The following is a 17,130-nucleotide window of genomic DNA, read 5'->3' as shown; positions in this document are numbered from 1 at the left end:
CTGTCTGCTCGTCATTGAGGGGGTGTGTACCTTAATGGCATGAGGGAGAGATGGGACAGGAGCCCCTAATGACCTGCAGCAGTTGAGCTGGGGTCCTTTACAAGTATAAAACATGTGGCTGTATTGTGTGTTAGTGGCATAACAGGTAATGCTGCCTACACCAAAAGGATTGGGCTCTGCTCTCCAGAGAGTAAACTGGTATCTCACTCAGCTAGATGGAAGTGGAATTCCAGTAAGACAAGAGATAAAGGTTCATCTCCACTCCCCTTCCCCAATTGATAGGATTTGGATAAGAAGGGCTCTAATGTATATTTAAAATAACATGTGCACTCAACCTTACTGCTACCATACTGTGGTCTTGACTGATTTGGACTGTGTAGAAGTTATACATCTTCACCTAGCTGTAAAGCGTGCTCACTCGCGCTCTCTCTGGAGAAACGTGGGCAATATTTCAAAGGTGATCTGCCAAAAAAAAATTTAACTGTGTAAAACGTTCTCTAGCACTCCTTATCTTAATGTGTATGGGGTTTCTACTGTTTTAGCCTTTTTAGAAACAGCAGAAATATTCATCTGATTTCTGTGGGAGGGCGGTAGAAGATCTTGGATAGTTGTGACATTTAACACCTGTATAAGTTGAAAGGGTGAATCTCTGAACAAAAGCAACTCTTTATCCTGAATGGTGACAGGTTTCAGAGTGGTAGCCGTGTTAGTCTGTATCAGCAAAAACAACGAGGAGTATTTGTGGCACCTTAGAGACTAAAATTTATTTGGGCATAAGCTTTGGTGGTCTAAAACCCACTTCATCAGATGCAGGGAGTGGAAAATACAGTAGACAGGTGTGTATATATACACAGTATATGAAAAGATGACCCCCCACACACACACTTGGTAAGGCAACTCCCATCTTTTCATGTACTGTGTGTATATACACACCTGTCTACTGTATTTTCCACTCCCTGCATCTGATGAAGTGGATTTTAGCCCATGAAAGCTTATACCCAAATAAATTTGTTAGTCTCTAAGGCAGAGGTGGGCAAACTACGGCCTGCAGGCCACATCCCGCCCGTGGGACCGTCCTGCCCGGCCCCTGAGCTCCTGGCCCCGGAGGCTAGCCCCCGGCCCCTCCCCTGCTGTCCCCCCTCCCCCCGCAGCCTCAGCTAGCTTGCTTGCTCCGCCGCTGGCACAATGCTCTGGGCGGCTGGGCTGTGAGCTCCTGGGGCAGTGCAGCTACAGAGCCCAGCCTGACCCGGTGCTCTGAGCTGCATGGTGGCGGTGGCATGGCCTGGCTCCAGCGCCGCCAGCCTAGGGTGACCAGATGTCCCAATTTTTGGGTCTTTTTCTTATATAGGCTCCTATTACCCCTCACCCCCGTCCCAATTTTTCACATTTGCTGTCTGGTCACCCTACGCCAGCCACCGGTGCTCCAGGCAGTGCGGTAAGGGGGCAGGGAGCGGGGGTGGGGGGGCGGGTGGGAGTTGGATAGAAGGCAGGGGAGTTTGGGGTGGTGGTCATGGGGCGGGGGTGTGGATAGGGGTCGGGGCAGTCAGGGGGTTGAATGGGGGCAGGGGTCCTGGGGAGGCAGTTTAGGAAGGAGGGGGAGTTGGATTGGTTGGCAGGGGGCAGTCAGGGGCAGGGGTTCCAGGGGACAGGGAGAAGGGGTGGTTGGCTGGGGCAGGAGGGCCATCAGGGAACGGGGGGTTGGATGGGGTAGGAGTCCTGGGGGGGCCTGATCCCCTCCCCTAATAGGCCCTCCATACAATTTACAAAACCTGATGCAGCCCTCCGGCCAAAAAGTTTGCCCGCCCCTGTTCTAAGGTACCACAAATACTCCTCGTTTTATCCTGAATGTTCACTAGCCATTAAGTTCCATTGTTTTTTTACCAAACAGTGACTACAAATACTTTCCCCTCAACTTTCACTCTTGACTTATTACCATTAGTCTTTGAATTCTGATAGTAGAGGCATTTTAGAGGGTTGTTTTTTTTTTTTTTTAAGGCAGAAAAAAATCTTTTGAAAACTGCATGTGTCTCAGTTATCATAGAGATGAAAAACTTACAAGCCCACTGTCTTTTCCTTTTGAAAGTAGAGATAGGCCTGAACCAAAATCTTCAGATCAGTGTTTGCTGTTTGAACTCTGTAGCCCTGGTTTGCTACTAAAACTGAAAAAGTTATGGCCTTATTAACAGGTTCAGCTACTTGTAGGGAAGTGTTTTCTGATGTGTGGGGAGAGACTGGAATTAAGTGATATATTTTAATGTTTAAATGAGGTAATAGGAACTCTAGTTCCCACAACTTCCTTGTTTCCACAAGGAATGTTACTTGCTTTTTTATGAATTTGCTCTTTAATTGAAAAATCAAGTGAAAGCTCATACTGGAAGGGTTTACATACTTCAAAATATTAACACTATCTGAAAAAGTTGTTACTCCTAAGATTACAGATTCTCAGTTCACATGCTTTGGACACAAGCCAGTCAGATGTTACATAGGCCCAGCTTTTCTTAGCAAAAGTACTGTGGGTGAGGAAAAGAGAGAGTGGGGTTGGAGAGAGCTGACGGCTGGGATGGGGGTTGGATGACACTGAGACTTGAAGGCTTGAGTAATGGAGTATCTACTGCATGTAACTTATGTAAACATATACTCAATGGTTTTGCTCTAAGTACCATCATTCTGGTGTCAAGTGGTTGAAACTGAGTGTCCCCCTACTTTCCAACTTGCCACCTGTTGTAGAGTTCATTTGGACGTAGTCATTGAAGTTATGCCATTGGCGGGACAACAGGTGAGTCGGCACTCGTAGCCCCATGTAAAAGGGACAACTGTTTCAAACCCAGGTTTAAACTCTAGTCCAGTGGTTCTCAACCAGGGACATGTGCAGAGGTCTTCCAAGGGGTACAACTCATTAAATATTTGCTTAGTTTTACAACAAGCTACATAAGAAGCACTAGTGAAGTCCGTACAAACTAAAATTTCATACAGACAATGACTTGTTCAAACTGCTCTATAGACTACACACTGAAATGTAAGTACAATATTTGTATTCCAATTGATTTATTTTATAATATGGTGTCAAGGCTGTATCCCCACTTTGAACTTTAGGGTACAACTGTGGGGGCCTGCATAAAGACTTCTAAGCTTAATTACCAGCTTAGATCTGGTCCGCTGCCACCATTCCCAAAGACTAATTCCCTTCCCTGGGAAGCCTTGAGAAACCTTTCACCAACTCCTGGTGAATACAGATCCAACCCCCTTGGATCTAAAACAAGGAAAGATCAATCAGGTTCTTAAAAAGAAGGCTTTTAATTAAAGAAAAAGGTAAAAATCATCTCTGTAAAATCAGTATGGAAAATAACTAACTTAAAGAGCTCAGAGGACTCCCCTCTAGTCTTAGGTTCAAAGTACAGCAAACAAAGATAAACACTCTAGTAAAAGGTACATTTACAAGTTGAGAAAACAAAGTAAAACTAAGACGCCTTGCCTGGCTTTTTACTTACAAGTTTGAAATATGAGAGACTTGTTTAGAAAGATGGGGAGAACCTGGATTGATGTCTGGTCCCTCTCAGTCCCAAGAGCGAACAACCCCCAAACAAAGAGTACAAACAAAAGTCTTTTCCCCCCCCCCCCAAGATTTGAAAGTATCTTGTCCTCTTATTGGTCCTTTGGGTCAGGTGTCAGTCAGGTTACCCGAGCTTCTTAACCCTTTACAGGTAAAAGGATTTGGAGTCTCTGGCCAGGAGGGATTTTATAGTACTGTACACAGGAGAGCTGTTACCCTTCCCTTTATAGTTATGACATATGGTAAAAATGAGAAAGTAAGCAATTTTTTGGTCATAGTGTGCTGTGACACTTTTGTGTTTTTTATATCTGATTTTGTAACCAAATAGTTCTTAAATGAGGTGAAACTTGGGGGTACGCAAGACAAATCAGACTCCTGAAGGGGGTACAGTCGTCTGGAAAGGTTGAGAACCACTGTTCTAGTCTCTTAATTTTACAGGATATGCTATCAGGATTGCACAACAGCCAGAATGCAACAGATCTTCTTTTTGAGAGTCACAAGAATTTTGGAGGGATGATATAGCCATTAATTATTAGCATTGTAGAGCTTAAATGTTCAGGATATGGATCTCTGAGAGGCTATACTGGGAAAAGATAGGGAGTGGGGACCCCCAGGGCTGTTGCTAGTTGTGAAAACTGGAGTGTTTAAAAGACTTCAGAAATAAAAAGAGCTTTTGGGTTTTTTTTAACCCTAGGGTAGACTTTTTTGGCTGAAAGCCTTTAATACTCATAATTAAAAGACCTGTCTGATTACTGTTATAATTATGAGATCGTAATAAAATGGAGACACCTTTTTGAGCAAATGCTATTATAAAAAGTACACCGCCTCCATGAATTTACACCCTGGCTTTTTTTTATATCAGTCTTTAGCAGATAATGACTTTTTTTTTTAAAAAGTTATATTTCTGTAACCAACAATGCAACCATACGTACATTATTTTAGGATACCATGTTTTGCTCCTCAAAGGGAATGGCGGGGATATCCAAACCCTAATCAGGTCTAATGTAACATCTCCATTTGCCCTCTCCCCATGCCACTTTTATGAGTACCTCCCAGTATGACACCCCTTTGCTTCCTAGAATGCAGAGTACCAGCTGGATTCTGAAAGATACAACATATCTATTTTTTAAAAATTAATTGTAGGCCCTGTCACCTGGACTAAGCAAACTGTGTGCTGATTTTAATATTAATATATTGCATTTCTGTGATGCCTTTATTTCGAAAGTACATCTCACATTTTGTCTAGGGATCTCTCTCCACTTACTGTCTGCATTCTAAAACCAGGGTAGTATTTAAAATAGTTAGTCCACATTTTGAACTAAGTAATTGGCACTCTTTCACTGTTCAGGTCAGTCTCCCAAACTGGGAGATAGCTATTTGTCTTTTACATTGGCTTTTAAATTTTGACTCTGACTAATCTCATATGGAAGGAAGAGATACTTACCTATTTTTTAAAAACTGCTTTCTGCCTCTTAGCAGTCTAAGGCCTCAAGCCTGCATATGTATGTGTATGTGCTAAAAGTCAGTAGAACTAATGCAGTTAGAGTTATGGATATACTTTCAGTGTCTGCTGGATTGAGGCTCATTTTTGGTAATTTGAGTTTGTATAGGCAGGTTTTAGAGGGGAAAAAACCAAAACTTTAATTACAGCATCACCAGGTGCTTGATTCATTATGAAATGAACAATAAGTGAGGCAGAGGTGTGCAGGAAAAACTAGAGTTCTGTTTGGGGGAGAGATTTTCTCAGATAGTGGCTGTCCATACATTACTTAAAACATTTTTGGTAGCTTCAGGACTCCTCCCATCCTTTTATGACACTGAAACAAAACTTAAGGACCTATCCACCACTGAAAGTGTTTTATGGACAGTCCTATAACACTGTAAACGTATTGAAATTATGTAAGTACCCAATTCTGCTAGGGGTGAGCAAGCCAGCAGTAAACACCAGTGGTTTTCAACCTCTGGTCTGTGGACACATTTTAGGGTGTCCACAAATGAAAAAAGGCTGAAAACCCCTGCTATACCCAAATACATAGAACAGTGATTCGGATCTCTGCCTTAGCTCAAATGGACCAAGTAGCCAAAGGCGGGCGTTCAAAGCGGTCCAGCTAGCCCCTGTGTCCCTGCAGCCGACTTTGTCATGTGGCGGCCAGATCCAGCAGGGGAGGGGAGAGAGTTCAGCAAATAACTTGCAGTCCCGTCCGCCCCCTCGCTCCCTTCCATGCATGCTGTGTGCGGCTGAGCTGCTGCCGCTCGCTTTTCCGGCAGGCCCTGCTGGTGCCCTGCCATCCCCCAGCAGTCGCCGCGATGGCAGGAGGACGGGAGAGAGTCGCTCACTTGCTGAGGCAGCTGCAGCGCGCAGCGTGAGTGTTTGCCTCCGGGCACCAGCTCCTAGGGTGCCGTGCCACCGTCCCCCTCCCTGATCCCCTGGGCCTGCCGGGCTTGGGGGGAGGGAGGGAAGGGCACGTGACATGATCTATGGCTGATAAATCAACTTTGGAGGCCTCTTTAGTAAGAGCCAGAGAACGTTGTAGCAAGCAACAAATTTCATAGATCTGCAAGCTCCACATAGGCAGGACTATGTGTGCAGCTTAGAAACTTGTTCCTTTTGTAGTGTAGTTTCTGGGAGTAGCGTGAATGCAGAGGAGAAGATTCCCACCCCCACATCCAGCAAATCGTGTCTGCCTCCCCTGTCCTGCATTGGGAAATGACTAACCCCTTGGCTGCCCTTTCTCTTTATGGGTATTGCTGTGAAGGGGCAGGGGCAGGAGCAGGTACACCTGCTGCAATGAAAGGAAGAAAGTCTCTTTCACTGTGTGTCATGGTGCTCTCAATGGACGGAACTAGTCTTGCTGTTTAATCCAAATCTGCATCATATCTCTCATCCACCTCAAAACCTTGTGCTCAGGCCCTGCTGCTGACATGCACTGCATGTGTCAAAGTAGCAAAATGTAGGGGTGTCATATGAAGGCTTTCAAACATGCTGTTACAAACTACTAATACAAAATCACCTGAAGAAATACTCTCTCAAAAAAGCCAGGGCGACCGAATCTAATCATACTTCTGTCCATTTTGACCGCCTCTCAGTAGTCTAAACATAAGTGTGGGTTTGGGCCAAAGCACATAAGAATGGCCATACTAGGTCCATCCAGCCCAGTATCCTGTCTTCTGACAGGGGCCAGTGCAGCTGCTTCAGAGGGAATGAACAGAACAGGTAATCATCAAGTGATCCATCCCTTGTCGCCCATTCCCAACTTCTGGCAAGCATAGGATAGGGACACACCATCCCTGCCCATTCTGGCTAATAGCCAGCCTCCTCAGTGCAGATTATCCAACCTCTATGTACCACCGTCTGCATTTTTCTTAAGACCATGTATTTGATCTGGAGAAGGGCAAGCAACCCAATATTGGACATACTATGATTTTTTTTTTAAATGCAGTAGCAGTGAAATGGTAAGTGATAGCTGAAACCATATATTTCCCAGTTGTGTGCATCACAAAAACCATCATCTCTAATGGACACGGGCATTGATGGTCTCAGTATAGTTGGCCACTCTTAAAACTGAGGGGTCATCAGTGTATTGTCTAATTAATCGTTAGAGCACCTAGAGCTTTGGAAAGGTATCTTTTTAAATCTTCAGATAGGGGATACTCTACTTGTCCCCAGAACTAGCAGCAGTAACTTCCTCATCTTCTTTCACAGTACTCGGACCTAACTATGCCTTGTGGCTGCTGCACAGCTGCCCAACAGAAGTGCTGGGCTTGCTCCACACCCATCTCCTTAGGGCTCCATCAGCACAACACAAGAAGCTTTTGCTTAATGCAACTTTCATGCTACTACCCTCACATCTTCCTCACCCTCCAGTGGAGTGATTCTTCTTCCCTGGGATCCTTGCCCCTCTAGTAATCTGCCTATTTAGCCTCTTCTGTGGCCTCCATCACTATGTACTCTGAACACTTTGACTATATTAATTCATCTTCACAACACCCCTGTGAGGTAGGGAAGTGTTATCTCCACTTTAGGGATGTTCTCTGGTGTTTCCATAGGCACCTATTCTCTTAGTGCAATTTAAGCAACAGATGGTTTGAGGAACTAATTTAAACTGCACCAAAATCAGACCTAAACTGCACTCAGACACATTTAAATTAGGGTCTAACAATTCAGCATTTGAGTAATAAAGAAACATCGTTACCTATGTGGAACACTAGATGGCAGTCCCTGTTTGTGACAAATCTTGTGAGATATGGTGGCAAGAAAAATTACTTACAAGACACGACAATTGCTCTTAGATGTAGACTTGTTAAAGTCTTTGCTTTCCTATTTCTTTTTTAAACAGACATTTCTTTTTCGTTTAATTAGATGCCAGTGTCCCGCTCATTCCCACACTTACTCTCAAGGTAAGATTATCCTTAATGTGTGTCCCCCAAATGATTCTGCATTTTCACTTTTTCAAATTCAGGCTTGCATTCAATAAAAGTTACAACAAAGGTAGGGCAAAGTGATAATAAATATAGCATACTTAGAAAGAGTATGTAATTGATACCAAAGAGAAGTAAAAACCATTTTAATTAGGGCTGTCAAACAATTTTTTTTAAATGCAATTAATCATGAGATTAAAAATAGTTGCAATTAATCTCACTGTTAAACAATAATGAATGCCAATTTAAATTTATTATAAATATTTTGGATGTTTTTCTACATTTTCAAATATATTGATTTCAATTACAACACAATACAAAGTGTACAGTGCTCACTTTATTTTTTATTACAAATATTTGCACTGTAAAAAGGTAAACAAAAGAAATAGTATTTTTCAATTCACCTCATACAAGTACGGTAGTGCAATCTCTTTATTGTGAAAGTGCAATTTACAAATGTAGAATTTTTTTTTTTACATAACTCCACTCAAAAACAAAACAATATAAAACTTTAGACCCTACAAGTCAAAGCATGAAGGGGCATATGAATACTTAGCATATCTGGCATTTAAATACCTTGTAACATTGGCTACAACCTGAGTTCCTTTTAAGCTGCACGGCCACACAGCAGGCTATCAAGAGCCACGCAAGCGGGATGACGAGCCCCTTCCCCCGCCTGGCCCAGCCCAGCCCCACCGGAGCTGCCATGATCGGGGAGAGGCACCCAGGCCCCGAGCTGCTGCAGCGAGAGAAGGCTGGGGGGAGTCCTCTCTTCTTGCCACAGCCCCAGGGCAGCCTGCACCCAAAGCCTGCACCCCCAGCTAGAGCCATCACCCCCCACACTCTAACCCTGAGCCCCCTCCTGCACCCCAGAGCCCGCACTCCCAGCCAGAGCCCTCACCACCCCGCACCTCAACCATCTGCCCCAGCCCTGAGCCCCCTCCCACACACTGAACCCCTTGGCCCCACCCTCGCCATACATCACCTCCATATTGGTGCACATAACAAAACTCATTCCACACATGGATGTAAAAAATTAGAGGGAACACTGGCTACAACAGTACCTGTTCTCACTTTCAGGTGACATTGTAAATAAGAAGAGGGCAGCATTATCTCCTGTAAATGTAAACAAACTTGTTTGACTGATTGGCTGAACAAGAAGTAGGACTGAGTGGACTTGTATGAGGTGAATTGAAAAATATTTGTATTCTGTGTTGTAATTGAAATCAATATATTTGAAAATGTAGAAAAACATCCCAAAATATTTATAATAAATTTAAATTGGCATTCTATTATTGTTTAACAGTGCGATAAAAACTGCAATTAATTATGACCTTTTTAATCTAGTTATTTTGTTTTGTGTTAATCGCATGTATTAACTGCGATTAATTTACAGCCCTAATTTTAATATGAAATTGGATATTTTCCCCCAATCATGTATAAAGGAACATTATAAACATTATTACAGATAAAATATATTTCACTTTTAATTCTATAAGTATTAAATCTGCTTTCATCATTTTTATATATGAAGTGTCCTTTCATAATCATTGAATACATCCTGTAAGTTCGTTTTTAAAATGCTGGAAATATGCCAAGAGACTGGAATAGACTTGTCTTATAAATAGAAATTAAAACTATAGCCTAAATTTTCATAAGTGATTAGTGATTTTGAATGGGTCAATTTAGGGCTAGGGTCAAGGGTTAGGTAACTCAAGCTGGGTTCTCAAAAATCAAGCCATTCAAAGTCATTAGTCACTTACGACAATTTGAACCTGCAAGTCTTTAACTCTTCATCTCCAGTGTTAGGCCTTGTTGATCTTGCAATCAGATTCAATAGAGCAGACCCTCATGCCAGGGAGTTGTACCTGGAAAGTGCTTTCTCAGGTACACCTAGTTGCAGGATTGGGGCTCTGGAAACTAAACAAACTTATGGGTCATACACTAACTGAAAATGGTGGAATCTGATTATATTTAACACTTATACAATTCACTTCAGTCAGATCTCATATTGCTTTACAAAGATGCATAGGCATTACCATCACCATTTTGCAGATGGGGAAACTGAAGCACCAAGAGGGTAAGTTTATTTGCCCAACATCACACAGCAAGAAAATGGGAGAGCTGGAAGTAGATCTGAGGTTTCCTGACTAACTGTTTGGTGCCCTGTTGAGTTAATTCAAGATAGGTCTTAGTGAAGGTGAAGTTTACATGATGTAGGAATCCCACCTGTATACTCTACAGTCTACAGCAAAAATTGATGATACAGAGTAGCAAGGCTATTATCAGTTCTATAGACCTCTAAAAAGTGGGGAATGACTTAATAGCAACTTCTGTCTGAAAAATGTCTGTTTCATGCCAGTGTTCTGCAGAAGCAATACAGTTTTTATGGCACGATAAAGTCCTTAACAAAAGTTAAGCTGTACCAAAGAATACAAGAGCAGAACTTCTATTTTACCATCAAAAGGAAATGGATGTAAGGGGCTTGGACTTGTCCTCAGACTGACAAATTAATTATTGAAACAGCAACAAACTCCAACACTAGAAAAAGGTCAAACGTGTACAGCCTGGCGAGGGGCAGTAATGGATGAACTGATTGTAGCAGGCCTGAGCTTGAATAGAGCGCACATAAAGGGATCTTAATGTTTGTGTTATTCTTGTGGATCAGCACTCTAATGCAACGCAAAGCACTTGTAGGCTCATTATCATGGCTTCATTCATTGGATCTGAATCCAAATAGTAAGTTTCCACTTCATATACCATACATATGGACAGGTATGGAGTGACTTGATCTTTTGCTGGGAGGGCAGAATATTTTATCTTGTTTTGTTTTTTGTCTCTCTGATACTCTATTCAATTTTGTGGCAAACTTGTGAGTATGCAGAGCTTTCCATAGCTTGTACGCGAGAGATTTGGCAGTGGGGAGATGAGATGACTGAAAGTGTAGGATTTCCATACTAGTTCAGAGCAAGGGGCCATTGTAAATCCTGACACCAATCTTTCTTCAGCTTCTTGTGTACAAATAGTGCCTTTTACCCAAATATGTGTTGTGTGATATGTAATGAATATTGCCCTGGGGGTCCATGTATACCTATCTCCTAGATCTGGATATAATACATGTCATGGAATCTGAGTCTGTATTATCATTTGAAATGAATCTTTCATCTTTTTAGATTCTTAACAAATATTTTAGCTATAAATACATGCAAAATTGCTGATAACTTATTCAGAGCATGTAAGAACAAAGAACTAACTCTTTTTTAAAAAAATTCCACTCTTATTCAATTATGTCAACATATATCAAACTAGCCCGTCAATGGGACTAGGTTTGAGTAGGTAGGTTTGCAGGATCAGTAGTGGTCCGAGTAAGGGTTGGAAAATCAGACTCAAAACAAGCAAATCCCAACAAAAATGGAGATATAAAAATCAAACAAGGAGCAATATGTAAACACATTTTTTAAAAATCACATTTTAAAGCCAGGGAGTTCCTTAGCTGAAACTGTTGAAAATTGTAATGAAGATTTGTTTTACATATCAAATTTCCTGCTAATTCTATTATTTAATTTCCATTCCAGCTCCTGAACATGCTGCTTTGAGGAGAACAGACTATGCTTTTGAGGTATATTTAATAAATAAGTATATTTCCATTTAGAGTGAAGATTTAGTATGTTTAAGTGTGGCGTTTTAAAAAAGATATTTCAATTATTAAAATGGTATATTCACAATTGAAGCATTTGGATTGAGTTCCGTGTAGTTATATTTTCTAAAACAACTATTCTTTAATTATTTTTGTAGATGGCTATGTCAAATATCAGATATGGAGAAGGTGTTACTAGAGAAGTAGGCATGGTAAGCTCTTATCTGGTACATCTTTCACCTATGAAATGTTACTTTCCAATGAAATAATGATACTTGCCAGCAACTGACATTAATTTTAGCTGATTACAGAAATGTTTGTATTATACATCAAGTTTAAAGGACTTAAGGCTAAATATCCTGTATATGGAACTGAAAATATACTTTTTTGTAACAAATAGTTATAATGTGAATTACACATATGCAAATATATAGTAGTAAATAGAAGTGTGGTGGTATCATTAATTATTATTTGTCTTGCCATAGCGCCTAGATAATAGTATTGAAACTTTCATTCTTAATCCATATACTCTGTTGTTCTTAATGATTAAAAAGAGAAAAAACTTTTCTGGGCTGAAAATTCCCAGTCTTCAGCCTATAAGTGAAATTTTGGAAACCTTTTAAAAACAATAAATAGGAGATTTTAAAATATTTCTCAGCTTTCCAGACCAAGAGAAAAATACATTTTTAATATAAAAAATGTAGCACATGCATTTCTCCGATTAGGTGTTTATGAAGCTATTTGACTATACAATGCGCATGTGAAAAAGGAACCTAAAAGGAAAGACCGTGAGATCATACTAAACATTGCATACTAAGTGTGTATACCCTCTAGTGTGTGGAGTTCCTGCTCAGGGTAAGCCTGCTGAATACACTTTCCCTACAACAACAATTCTCTTGAATTTTTCAGTTTGTCACCTGCAGAAGATTTTACATAATCTTAAAGTTAATGGTGCGTCAAACTCAAATAATAAGAGATGTATGAACACATTCTGGATGGGATAAATTACGGGAATTGGTATCAGTTGCACTTGCAGGGGTAGGGGATAGATGTTGGAAACAGGACAACAAGAGTACTGCCAGTGACAGAAAAAGCCAGATTCACCTGTTAGCACAGTACGTAGCCCTGCCTTTCCTTTTAGATTCAGAGCAAAATTTCCATTTGCCCCTAGATTAGATTCCTTAACATTAAGAATTATTTAATAAAGATTAGGGCTGTGTTGTGCTAGATGTAGTATATACTTGTAGTGAGAGACGTTCCCTGATCCAAAAAGTTTACAGTCTAATAGAGAAGACAGACACAGTGGAGGAAAAAGGAAGTGTTATCAAGCTGTTTTATAGATGAAAAACCGAGGCTTAGATATAATGGGCCTGATTCTTTGTTGCCCTGCACCACATAGTCATTTGCACTATTGTAAAATGGTTGTAAAATATCATCAAATCAGAATAGTAGCATTTTACATCAACTTCGCACTGGTTGTCAGGCAATTGAATTGACTTGCCCAGTGTCACACAGGAAGTCTCTGCGAGAGATGGAGAATTAACTCAGATCTCCTGAATCCCAGCTCAGCCTTAACGTCAAGACCTCAGTCACTTAAGACCTAAGCCACTGCTCATGGAAGTGATGGGAGAGTTTCCATTAACTTTATTGGGCATTGATTGAGGCCCTTAATTTTTGTTCACCTTGAGCTCTGATCCTGTGCCACTGAAGTCAGGGCTTTCCCCCCATCTTGCTATCAATGGTGTAGGATGACTCAAGTGTCATGATTAACTTCTTGTGTTTTGCACCGTCTTTGTTATCAGGTTCTGCAGTTATTACCCCTTCTTGGCACTTATGCATTGCCGGTTTTAATTTCAGTGTAAACACTGTAAATGAAATTGTTTTGTACGTAGCAAGAATAACAGTTAAATATCGCTGCTGTCATTGGACAATAGTATTGAGGACTGAATACTGTACCATAATCAGTAAAAACGTCAGAATTTATGTAGATGATAGAATTCTATATCAGTAATTGTAGTGAAGGCTGAGCTGGTATTCTATCTTCACATTCTTTCCAATCACTTATTTAAAAAAAAATTAAATTGCACACAGTGAGCTATATTTTATCAATGAGTGTTAAATTTTTCAGATTTTAATTTTGTAGAATTAAGGAAAGTCAAGCGTTAGTCTTCATAGCAACCTTAACTTGGCCCCCTTGCAAGTATGTGTTGTAATAGGATCTTCAAATACATGATCACACAATGCTGAGCAATGTGACACACTTCTTCACTAATGCTGCAATGCAAAGTTACTGCCATATAGGAGACCTAACTTCAATTCATAGACCCAGATGCTCTGGTCCACTTTGTTCACATTATGTCAGAAAAATTAGCTTTTACAGTTAGGCACATACTCTGCTTCATCTGGGCTTTAGGTACTTGGTTTTTAGGCATTCTTTGAAAATCTAGGCTAGATCAATTCTCTGGTGTTGCCCTCTTAGACCTCCTGGGCTGTGTAAATAAATATAATTGTAAAATACTGATTGAAATCTAAGATGATTGTTTTTCTATAAACGTGACTAGCACCTATGTGGCTTTGGCTTGCTGGCTATTCATTCATGGGGGCAGCTACTAGTGTACTTCCAGTATCTTGCATGTGTCTTCAATTCTATTGCTTGAGTTATGTTTTAAACTACACCTTTTTCTATAACCCTATATGCATGTGTGAAACATTTTATTTTACTGTATAGTTGTTATATACATTTGTGATGAAAGACCTTATTGCAAATTATTTGTATTTTGTATCAAATAATTCAGTTTAATTGGATTGGGGTTTAAATAATGTAGTTCTAGATTTCAGACTTTGTTTTTTAATTGATATTGTAGGACCTGCAGAATCTGGGTGCTAGAAAAGTTTGTGTGATGACAGATAAGAACCTCTGCCAGCTCCCTCCAGTAAAAGCAGTATTGAATTCCTTGACAAAAAATAGAATCATTTTTCAAATGTATGATGATGTCCGGGTGGAGCCAACGGATCAGAGGTACTGTTTGTTTGTTTTTTATATATGATTCCGAAAACTTATATTCTCAAAGTATCTATTTAGGTTCTTATACCCATCACTATAGTATCTTTTGGTGCATCAGTATTGCAAAAAAGAATCCCCAGCAGAGAGTCTCAGAGCCCAGGTCCACTGACAGAAGCTCAGGGGGCTCATGCTGCAGGGCTAAAAATAGCAGTGTAGACACTCAGGCTGGAGCCCGGGCTCTGAAACCTGGGGAGAAGGGAGGGTCTCGGAGCCTGGGCTCCAGCCTGAACTCGAATGTCTACTTACACTGCTATTTTTAGCCCCATAGCATGAGCATGAGTCAGTTCACCTGGGCTCTGAAACTTGCTGCTGCAGCGTGTTTTTTTTTTGCAGTGTAGACGTACCCATAGTGCCTCTGATGTGTCAATGACATGTACATTGAGCTTAACAGTGTTTGCAGAAGTTTGTAAATTGCATAATTAATGACAAAATCTTCTCTTCCTTCTAAGTTTCATGGATGCCATCACATTTGCTAAAAAGGGGGAGTTTGATGCCTATGTTGCTGTGGGCGGTGGTTCTGTAATAGACACTTGTAAAGCTGCCAACCTGTATTCATCCAGTCCTGAATCAGATTTCTTAGATTACGTCAATGCTCCCATTGGAAAAGGAAAGTCTGTTACTGTGCCTCTCAAGCCATTCATTGCAGGTAAAGAAGCAGAAGTGTGGTGTGTTTTTGTTTTGTTTTTTTCTTCCTTCAAGGCTCTGTGTAAGGTCTTCCTCTTGAATTAAGTTTACCTTTGACCGTTTAACCCTCCCCTTGGACCTGCTTCTGCTCCAGTTGAATTTAATTGAAGTTTTGCCAATGATTTAAATGGGAATGGGATCTTGTTCTTCATCACCAGCTGCTCTTCTTTGAGTTAGTTATTTTACTCCTTTCGGGGGGTCAGAGGATAAAATGACTGCTTCTGTCTGATCCATTGGCCCTAGATCTATTAACTGGTTCTGATATACAATACCAAACCAAAGTACATCGTGATGGGAGGAATATAAAATACTCTGATCTGTACAGCCCACTATTAACTATATAAACCTTATGCTATAAGGAATGCATTTTATTGCTTATGTAATTGGACAGTGTTTTCTTTCCTTTTTTGATCACGGTGTGTTTTAAGGGTTCAGTATATCAGCATTTTATTAGCATTGACCTACCTAGTCCCAAATACGATAATTGGTGATACATTTATCTAACCAGTTAATTATCTATTACATTCTGGTTTTAGGGCTTGATCCAAAACCCATTGAAGTGATGGAAAAACTCTTGTTGACTTTAATGGCCTTGAATCATCTCTTAGTAATTGACACATTTCTTTGTTCATACCACCTTTATTATCTTCCATTTAAAACAGCCCTCCCTTTCTTTCATACTTATAAAACCATGTGCAATTAATCCCATGAGGTGGATGATTAACAAAGAATGGTGATTAGTAAAGTTTAAAAGCTGCTTAGATATACAAACCGAGGCACATTAAGCCCAAATCATCATTGTTCCAGCTTCCAAATGCGAAGAGAGCTGCTTTTATTAACAAAATGTTCATTTGCTTCCACCAGTGATGAATACAACCTGGTTTAAGGTTGGATGCGCAGCAGTAGATGTTAATGGTAATTTAAAGGGTCCATACCATCCCTTGTCTTGCTATGCCTTTGTACAGCGCATAGCACTATGGGGCCACAAAACTCTTTATGGCTTTTGGGTGCTATCACGATACAAATATGTAATAATCCTGGACTGCGCCTATGCTAGAAAAGCCATTTCTAAAGTTGATAAAAATGCTGTGCTACTCTTTATATAACATTGTGCTTTGTTTTATGCTAAGTTTAAACTTAAAATACTATCTTCTTTGAGTGCACGTGCCTACTCCTGGGATGCGCCCATTGTGCTATCAGTTGCACTGCCAGCATATCCAAAGAGCATGACCGTGCAGAGTCCATTTCCAAAAACTCTGGTGACAGGTGAGTAACGTTTTTTTGTCTGTTCTTCTTTTTAAGTTCCCACGACAGCTGGAACTGGAAGTGAAACCACTGGCATTGCCATTTTTGATTACAAAGAACTAAAAGTAAAAACTGGTAAGACTTTGTCTATTACTTACCTAGACTCTTTTCCAAACTTGCATCATTTTCCTCTGCTATAAGATAAAGAAACACCTTCTGTAATGTCAGCTGTCTTATGTCACTGTATTCAAAAGCTACAGACAAATCTCAGCAGATTAAAGCTTTCTCTCTTGAATGAAATTTTAAAGCATGTTAGCAATGAAATGCATATATAATACAGCAGCTCATGATTTGAAGGCATAATGGGAAAGTAAAATCTTTGGTGGAATATGTTAAGTGCTCAGGAAAGTTCTGCTTATGTTTGGGTTCAGCCAACTGTTCCTTATTTCCTCTTTTTTTTTTTTTTCCCCTCTCTCTCCCCCCCCCCCCCCCCCCCTGGTTTTTAAGACCCCTAGTTCTTTGTTGTATAAT

The 17,130-nt window shown here is 40.5% G+C and overlaps 1 protein-coding gene across 1 annotated transcript in view; it reads left to right on the top strand.

Moving 5' to 3' along the window:
• The first annotated feature begins 5,857 nt into the window (after window positions 1-5,857).
• ADHFE1 (alcohol dehydrogenase iron containing 1) overlaps window positions 5,858-17,130 on the top strand; it is a 31,131-nt gene continuing 19,858 nt past the window's right edge. The window contains exons 1-7 of the mRNA XM_065399605.1: window positions 5,858-5,913; window positions 7,911-7,948; window positions 11,545-11,588; window positions 11,765-11,818; window positions 14,471-14,625; window positions 15,120-15,316; window positions 16,657-16,734. Of these exons, the coding sequence (XP_065255677.1) occupies window positions 5,858-5,913; window positions 7,911-7,948; window positions 11,545-11,588; window positions 11,765-11,818; window positions 14,471-14,625; window positions 15,120-15,316; window positions 16,657-16,734 (622 nt within the window). The remainder of the gene's footprint in view (window positions 5,914-7,910; window positions 7,949-11,544; window positions 11,589-11,764; window positions 11,819-14,470; window positions 14,626-15,119; window positions 15,317-16,656; window positions 16,735-17,130) is intronic.

The sequence above is a fragment of the Emys orbicularis genome, chromosome 2 (assembly GCF_028017835.1).
Source record: "Emys orbicularis isolate rEmyOrb1 chromosome 2, rEmyOrb1.hap1, whole genome shotgun sequence".
NCBI lineage: Eukaryota > Metazoa > Chordata > Testudines > Emydidae > Emys > Emys orbicularis.
This window is presented reverse-complemented; position numbering and strand designations above follow the sequence as displayed.